The sequence below is a fragment of the Hypanus sabinus genome, unplaced genomic scaffold, assembly GCF_030144855.1.
Source record: "Hypanus sabinus isolate sHypSab1 unplaced genomic scaffold, sHypSab1.hap1 scaffold_2527, whole genome shotgun sequence".
NCBI classification, from domain to species: domain Eukaryota; kingdom Metazoa; phylum Chordata; class Chondrichthyes; order Myliobatiformes; family Dasyatidae; genus Hypanus; species Hypanus sabinus.
This window is the reverse complement of record NW_026780652.1, coordinates 3,035-10,960: the sequence shown is the minus strand read 5'-3', so window position 1 is coordinate 10,960 and position 7,926 is coordinate 3,035. Positions and strand designations below refer to the sequence as shown.

Sequence of the window (7,926 nt, the reverse complement as noted above, 5' to 3'; positions counted from 1 at the left end):
AATGTGATCACTCTTCCCCATCCCGTCCCACAAATGTGATCACTCTTCCCCATCCCGTCCCACAAATGTGATCACTCTCCCCCATCCCGTCCCACAAATGTGATCACTCTTCCCCATCCCGTCCTCCAAATGTGATCCCTCTTCCCCATCCCGTCCCACAAATGTGATCCCTCTTCCCCATCCCGTCCTACAAATGTGATCACTCTCCCCCATCCCGTCCCACAAATGTGATCACTCTCCCCCATCCTGTCCCACAAATGTGATCACTCTCCCCCATCCCACCCTACAAATGTCATCACTCTTCCCCATCCCGTCCCACAAATGTGATCACTCTCCCCCACCCCGTCCCACAAATGTGATCACTCTTCCCCATCCCGTCCCACAAATGTGATCACTCTTCCCCACCCCGTCCCACAAATGTGATCCCTCATCCCCACCCCGTCCTACAAATGTGATCACTCTTCCCCATCCCGTCCCACAAATGTGATCACTCTTCCCCATCCCGTCCCACAAATGTGATCACTCTTCCCCACCCCGTCCCACAAATGTGATCCCTCATCCCCACCCCGTCCCACAAATGTGATCCCTCATCCCCACCCCGTCCTACAAATGTGATCACTCTTCCCCATCCCGTCCCACAAATGTGATCACTCTTCCCCATCCCGTCCCACAAATGTGATCACTCTCCCCCATCCCGTCCCACAAATGTGATCACTCTTCCCCATCCCGTCCTCCAAATGTGATCCCTCTTCCCCATCCCGTCCCACAAATGTGATCCCTCTTCCCCATCCCGTCCTACAAATGTGATCACTCTCCCCCATCCCGTCCCACAAATGTGATCACTCTCCCCCATCCTGTCCCACAAATGTGATCACTCTCCCCCATCCCACCCTACAAATGTCATTACTCTTCCCCATCCCGTCCCACAAATGTGATCACTCTCCCCCATCCCGTCCCACAAATGTGATCACTCTTCCCCACCCCGTCCCACAAATGTGATCCCTCTCCCCCATCCCGTCCCACAAATGTGATCACTCTTCCCCATCCCGTCCCACAAATGTGATCAGTCTTCCCCACCCCGTCCCACAAATGTGATCCCTCTTCCCCATCCCGTCCCACAAATGTGATCACTCTCCCCCACCCCGTCCCACAAATGTGATCCCTCTTCCCCATCCCGTCCCACAAATGTGATCACTCTTCCCCATCCCGTCCCACAAATGTGATCACTCTTCCCCATCCCGTCCCACAAATGTGATCACTCTTCCCCATCCCGTCCCACAAATGTGATCACTCTTCCCCATCCCGTCCCACAAATGTGCTCACTCTTCCCCATCCCGTCCCACAAATGTGATCACTCTTCCCCATCCCGTCCCACAAATGTGATCCCTCTTCCCCATCCCGTCCCACAAATGTGATCACTCTCCCACATCCCGTCCCACAAATGTGATCACTCTTCCCCATCCCGTCCCACAAATGTGATCACTCTTCCCCATCCCGTCCCACAAACGTGATCACTCTTCCCCATCCCGTCCCACAAATGTGATCACTCTTCCCCATCCCGTCCCACAAATGTGATCACTCTCCCCCATCCCGTCCCACAAATGTGATCACTCTACCCCATCCCGTCCCGCAAATGTGATCACTCTTCCCCATCCCGTCCCACAAATGTGATCACTCTTCCCCATCCCGTCCCACAAATGTGATCACTCTTCCCCATCCCGTCCCACAAATGTGATCCCTCTTCCCCATCCCGTCCCACAAATGTGATCACTCTTCCCCATCCCGTCCCACAAATGTGATCAGTCTTCCCCACCCCGTCCCACAAATGTGATCACTCTTCCCCACCCCGTCCTACAAATGTGATCACTCTTCCCCATTCCGTCCCACAAATGTGATCACTCTTCCCCATCCCGTCCCACAAATGTGATCACTCTCCCCCATTCCGTCCCACAAATGTGATCACTCTTCCCCATCCCGTCCCACAAATGTGATCACTCTTCCCCATCCCGTCCCACAAATGTGATCCCTCTTCCCCATCCCGTCCCACAAATGTGATCACTCTTCCCCATCCCGTCCCACAAATGTGATCCCTCTCCCCCATCCCGTCCCACAAATGTGATCACTCTCCCCCATCCCGTCCCACAAATGTGATCACTCTCCCCCATCCCGTCCCACAAATGTGATCACTCATCCCCATCCCGTCCCACAAATGTGATCACTCTTCCCCATCCCGTCCCACAAATGTGATCACTCTTCCCCATCCCGTCCCACAAATGTGATCACTCTCCCCATCCCGTCCCACAAATGTGATCACTCTTCCCCATCCCGTCCCACAAATGTGATCACTCTTCCCCATCCCGTCCCACAAATGTGATCACTCTTCCCCATCCCGTCCCACAAATGTGATCACTCTTCCCCATCCCGTCCCACAAATGTGATCACTCTTCCCCATCCCGTCCCACAAATGTGATCACTCTTCCCCATCCCGTCCCACAAATGTGATCACTCTTCCCATCCCGTCCTACAAATGTGATCCCTCTCCCCCATCCCGTCCCACAAATGTGATCCCTCTCCCCACCCCGTCCCACAAATGTGATCCCTCTCCCCCATCCCGTCCCACAAATGTGATCACTCTTCCCCACCCCGTCCCACAAATGTGATCACTCTTCCCCGTCCCGTCCCACAAATGTGATCACTCTCCCCCATCCCATCCCACAAATGTGATCACTCTTCCCCATCCTGTCCCACAAATGTGATCACTCTTCCCCATCCCGTCCACAAATGTGATCACTCTTCCCATCCCGTCCCACAAATGTGATCCCTCTTCCCCATCCCGTCCCACAAATGTGATCACTCTTCCCCATCCCGTCCCACAAATGTGATCACTCTTCCCCACCCGTCCCACAAATGTGATCACTCTTCCCCATCCCACAAATGTGATCACTCTTCCCCATCCCGTCCCACAAATGTCATCACTCTTCCCCATCCCGTCCCACAAATGTGATCACTCTTCCCCATCCCGTCCCACAAATGTGATCACTCTTCCCCATTCCGTCCCACAAATGTGATCACTCTTCCCCACCCCGTCCCACAAATGTGATCACTCTTCCCCATCCCACCCTCGCCCACCCCCGGCCTGCTCCCCCCCAGCTGCCCTGCTCCCCCCCCCACCCCGCCGGACTGACGGGCCTTGTGTGCGAGCAGGAGGCGGTGCACCTGGACGGGCAGGTGCTTTAACGCCCTACTGAAGAAAGTGAGCCCAGCGATCCACAGGCACCTGCGGAAACACGAGGTGGACCCCGTGATGTACATGACGGAGTGGTTTATGTGCCTGTTCACCCGTACCCTCCCCTGGGCCACCATGCTGAGGGTCTGGGACATGTTCCTCAGCGAGGGTAAGAACAGGGGGGGGGAGAGAGAGGGAGAGGGGGGGAGAGGGGGGAGAGGGAGAGTGAGGGGGAGGAGAGGGAGAGGGAGGGAGGGAGGTAGAGAAGGAGAGATAGAGAGGGAAGGGGAGAGAGAGGGTGAGAGAGGGAGAGGAGAGGAAGGAAGGAGAGGGGAAGGAGGAAGGGGTGAGAGAAAGAAGAGAGAGGGAGAGGGAGGGAGACAGAGGGTGAGAGAGGAGGTTATATGTGTGTTGGAGAGGAGAGAGGAAAAGATTTGGAGAAAAAGTGTTGGAGAGAGACTGGAGGGGGAGAGAGTGACTTGGGGGGGGGTGAGAGAAACTGGAGGGACAGAGGAAGACGGGGTGGGGATAGAGTGAGTTTGGGTGAGGAGAGAGACTGGGACAGAGAGAAAGGGACTGGGGAGAGATTGGAGAGAGGGAGAGCGGGAGAGGGAGAGATTGTAGAGAGGAAGAGGGAGAGAGAGAGAGGCAGAGGGAGAGAGAGGGAGACTGGGAGAGAGGAAGAGGGGGAGACTGGGAGAGAGAGGGGGAGAGAGATTGGAGAGGGAGAGAGAGAGGGGGAGAGTGAGATTGGAGAGGGGAGGGAGAGAGAGAATGTATGTTGGGGAGGATAGAGAGAGAGGGGGAGGGTGACAGAGGGTGAGAGAGGGTGGTTGTATGTGTGTTGGAGAGGAGAGAGGAAAGGATTTGGAGAAACAGACTGGTGGAGAGAGACTGGAGGGACAGAGGAAGACGGGTTGGGGATAGAGTGAGTTTGGGACAGAGAGAAAGAGACTGGGGAGAGAGCTGGGGAGAGGGGAGAGAGGGGGAGAGGGAGAGAGAGGGAAGACTGGGAGAGAGAGATTGGAGAGAGGGAGGGGAAATTGGAGAGAGAGAGAGAGAGGGTATGTTGGGGGAGGAAAGAGAGATGGAGGTTGCTCCCGCCCCACGCCTCGCTCACCCCCTCTCCCCTCTCCCCTAAGGAGTGAAGGTGATTTTCCGAGTGGCCCTCTTCATCCTGAAAGTGACGCTCGGCTCTTCGGAGAAGCTGAAGGATTGCCAGGGGCTGGTGGAGACGCTGGAGAGGCTCCGGACCATCCCACAGCATTACCTCCGGGACGAAATCCTCATCCGTGAGGTAGGGGCGATGGCCGTGAGGGGCTCTTCCCACACTCGCACACACACACAGACACTCGAATGGGCAAGAGCACTGTGCACCGGGCAACTGTACCAACGCTCCTGTTTAAAAACCTCCCATTGGCCCTCCCCACGGTCACCCCCACCCCGTCTCCCTCACCCCCTCCCCTACAACCTTCTCCGTCACCCTCTCCCTCCCCTACACTCCTCCTGTCTCCATCACCCCCACCCTCCCCTACACCACTCCCCGTCTCCGTCACCCCCCTCCCTCCCCTACACCCTTCCCCGTCTCCGTCACCCTCTCCTACACCCCTCCCCATCTCCGTCACCCTCTCCTACACCCCTCCCCGTCTCCGTCACCCACTCCCTCCCCTACACCCCTCCCCGTCTCCGTCACCCCCTCCCCTACACCCCTCCCCGTCTCCGTCACCCTCCCCCTACACCCCTACCCATCTCCGTCACCCCCTCCCCTACACACCTCCCCGTCTCCGTCACCCCCCTCCCTCCCCTACACCCCTCCCCGTCTCCGTCACCCCCTCCCTCCCCTACACCCCTCCCCGTCTCCGTCACCTCCTCCCTCCCCTACACACCTCCCCGTCTCCGTCACCCCCTCCCTCCCCTACACCCCTCCCCGTCTCCGTCACCCCCTCCCTCCCCTACACCCCCCCCGTCTCCGTCACCCCCTCCCCTACACCCCTCCCCATCTCCGTCACCCCCTCCCTACACACCTCCCCGTCTCCGTCACCCCTCCCTCCCTACACACCTCACCGTCTCCGTCACCCTCTCCCTCCCCTACACCCCTACCCGTCTCCGTCACCCACTCCCTCCCCTACACCCCTCCCCATCTCCGTCACCCCCTCCTTCCCCTACACACCTCCCCATCTCCGTCACCCCCTCCCCTACACACCTCCCTGTCTCCGTCACCCCCTCCCTCCCCTACACACCTCCCCGTCTCCGTCACCCCCCTCCCTCCCCTACACCCCTCCCCGTCTCCGTCACCCCCTCCCTCCCCTACACCCTTCCCCATCTACGTCACACCCTCCCTCCCCTACACCCCTCCCCGTCTCTGTCACCCCCTCCCTCCCCTACACCCCTCCCCGTCAACGTCACCCCTCCCTCCCCTACACCCCTCCCCGTCTCCGTCACCCCCTCCCTCCCCTACACCCTTCCCCATCTACGTCACACCCTCCCTCCCCTACACCCCTCCCCGTCTCTGTCACCCCCTCCCTCCCCTACACCCCTCCCCGTCTCCGTCACCCCCTCCCTCCGCTGCGCACCTCCCCGTCTTCCTCATTCCCTCCCTCCCCTACACCCCTCCCCACCGTCACACCCTCCCTCTTCTACACCCCTCCCCACCGTCACACCCTCCCTCCCCTACACCCCTCTCCGTCACCCCCCTCCCTCCCCTACCTCGCGCTCCTCCTGCTCTCTGTTAAGTTCATTTTCTCTCTCCTCCCCCCCCCCCCCAGGTGTCCGAGCTCGGTATCACAGACGCTGCCATCGACCGGGAGGACGTCCCGTCAGAGGAAGAAGATGTCGAAGGCCGGGCGGAGCCCCCCCAACCCCACCGGCCCCCGCCTGCACGGAGCCCGGGCTGTCTACGAGTCCGCCCGCCGGCTGCTGCCCCTTGACCCCCTGCCCCTGCCCCTCTCTGCGCCCCGCTCTCCGTCGGTCCCCGCCGTCCTGGTCTCGCCCCCTCCCGCTGCCCAGGAGGACCCCCGTCCAGGCCGGCCAGCCGCTCCCGGACCTTCTACGTCCGCAGGCCGTCCCGCCCGCCTCAGGTGCCGCCCCGGAGGGAGGGGAGGAGGCGGGCAGGAGGCGGCCGAGGAGGAGGGAGCGGGAGTCCGCTCGAAACGGTTCTCGGAGCCCCTCTGCTCCGATACCTACTTCTGAGGGTGTGGAGGTGATACTGAGGGGGGCTGGACCCTCCGAATCTCCCCCTTCCACTTCCCTCCTTCCCCCTCTTTACCCCCCCTTCTGCATTCCTGACTGCACACTCCCCATCCATCTCCTTGATTTCCCCCTCACCCTCCTAATCCCTTTCTTTCTTCCCCTCTCTCCACCTCCTTCTCCCCACCTCTCCCCTCCCTTTCTCTCCCCCAGCTTTCCAGATCTTTGCCTGCTCTCGCCCATCCATCTCCCTCTCTCCCTCATCTCTCGCCCCCCCCCACCCCAATCTCTACCCCTCAGGCAGTGAAGAAAGCTAATGGCATGCTGGCTTTTTATAACAAGAGCAATTGAGTATAGGAGTAAAGAGGTCCTTCTGCAGCTGTACAGGGCCCTGGTGAGACCCCACCTGCAGTATTGTGTGCAGTTTTGGTCTCCAAATTTGAGGAAGGACATTCTTGCTATTGAGGGAGTGCAGCGTGGGTTCACGAGGTTAATTCCCGGAATGGTGGGACTGTCATATGTTGAAAGATTGGAGCGACTGGGCTTGTATACACTGGAATTTAGAAGGATGAGAGGGGATCTGATTGAGACAAATAAGATTATTAAGGGATTGGACACGCTGGGGGCAGGAAGCATGTTCCTGCTGATGGGTGAGTCCAGAACCAGAGGCCGCAGTTTAAGAATAAGGGGTAGGCCATTTAGAACAGAGATGCGGAAAAACTTTTTCACCCAGAGAGTGGTGGATATGTGGAATGCTCTGCCCCAGAAGGCAGTGGAGGCCAAGTCTCTGGATGCATTCAATAGAGAGTTAGATAGAGCTCTTATAGATAGCGGGGTCGAGGGATATGGGAGAGGGCAGGAACGGGGTACTGATTGTGGATGGTCAGCCACGATCACAGTGAATGGCCTACTCCCGCACCTTTGGTTAATCATCCCCTCGCTGGACCCCTACCTGCACTCTACCTTACTCTCCCTCCCTCCCTCCTTCAACCCTATTCACCCCCACTACCTCCTCTTCCCCTACCTCTGTTTCCCTTCTTTATCTCCCCTCTCAGTCCACCTGCCCCACTTTCTCCCCTCTCCCTCCCCGTCTATCCCTCCGTCTCCCCCTCCCCCTCCTCCCAGCACCCACCCTCCATCACTCCCCAGTCTCCCTGCCCGGACCTCCGGTCCCACCCCTCTCTCTTCACCCAACTCCTCCCCCCCTCGCACACACCACCCCTCCGCCCTTCCATACCTCTCCTCCTTCCTCCACCCTCCTCGCGATTTCCGTCTCTGCCCCACTAACCCTCCTTCTTCCCTCCTGGAGGAAGTGTGGGGGGGGGGAGGGAGGGAGGGAGGGGGAAGGAACTGAACTTTTCCCCTACTGAAGAGGTCTAAAACGGGTAACTGTACGCGCCCCCCCCCCCACCCCGGCCGAGGAGGGGAGGCATTATTTCCTCAGAACTGCGCTGGATGTAGTTTTAAATGTTGTTCCTGAAAAGTCTGGATTTTTCTGCCGCCAACACCCCACC

The 7,926-nt window shown here is 59.0% G+C and overlaps 1 protein-coding gene across 1 annotated transcript; it reads left to right on the top strand.

Annotated features, from left to right (window-relative positions):
* The first annotated feature begins 3,180 nt into the window (after positions 1-3,180).
* Positions 3,181-7,716, top strand: LOC132388028 (TBC1 domain family member 10A-like). Its single transcript, XM_059960373.1, has 3 exons — positions 3,181-3,395; positions 4,369-4,523; positions 5,992-7,716. The coding sequence occupies exons 1-3, from the start codon at positions 3,305-3,307 to the stop codon at positions 6,151-6,153; spliced, it is 408 nt and encodes a 135-aa protein (XP_059816356.1). The 5' UTR covers positions 3,181-3,304; the 3' UTR covers positions 6,154-7,716.
* The last annotated feature ends 210 nt before the right edge of the window (positions 7,717-7,926 follow it).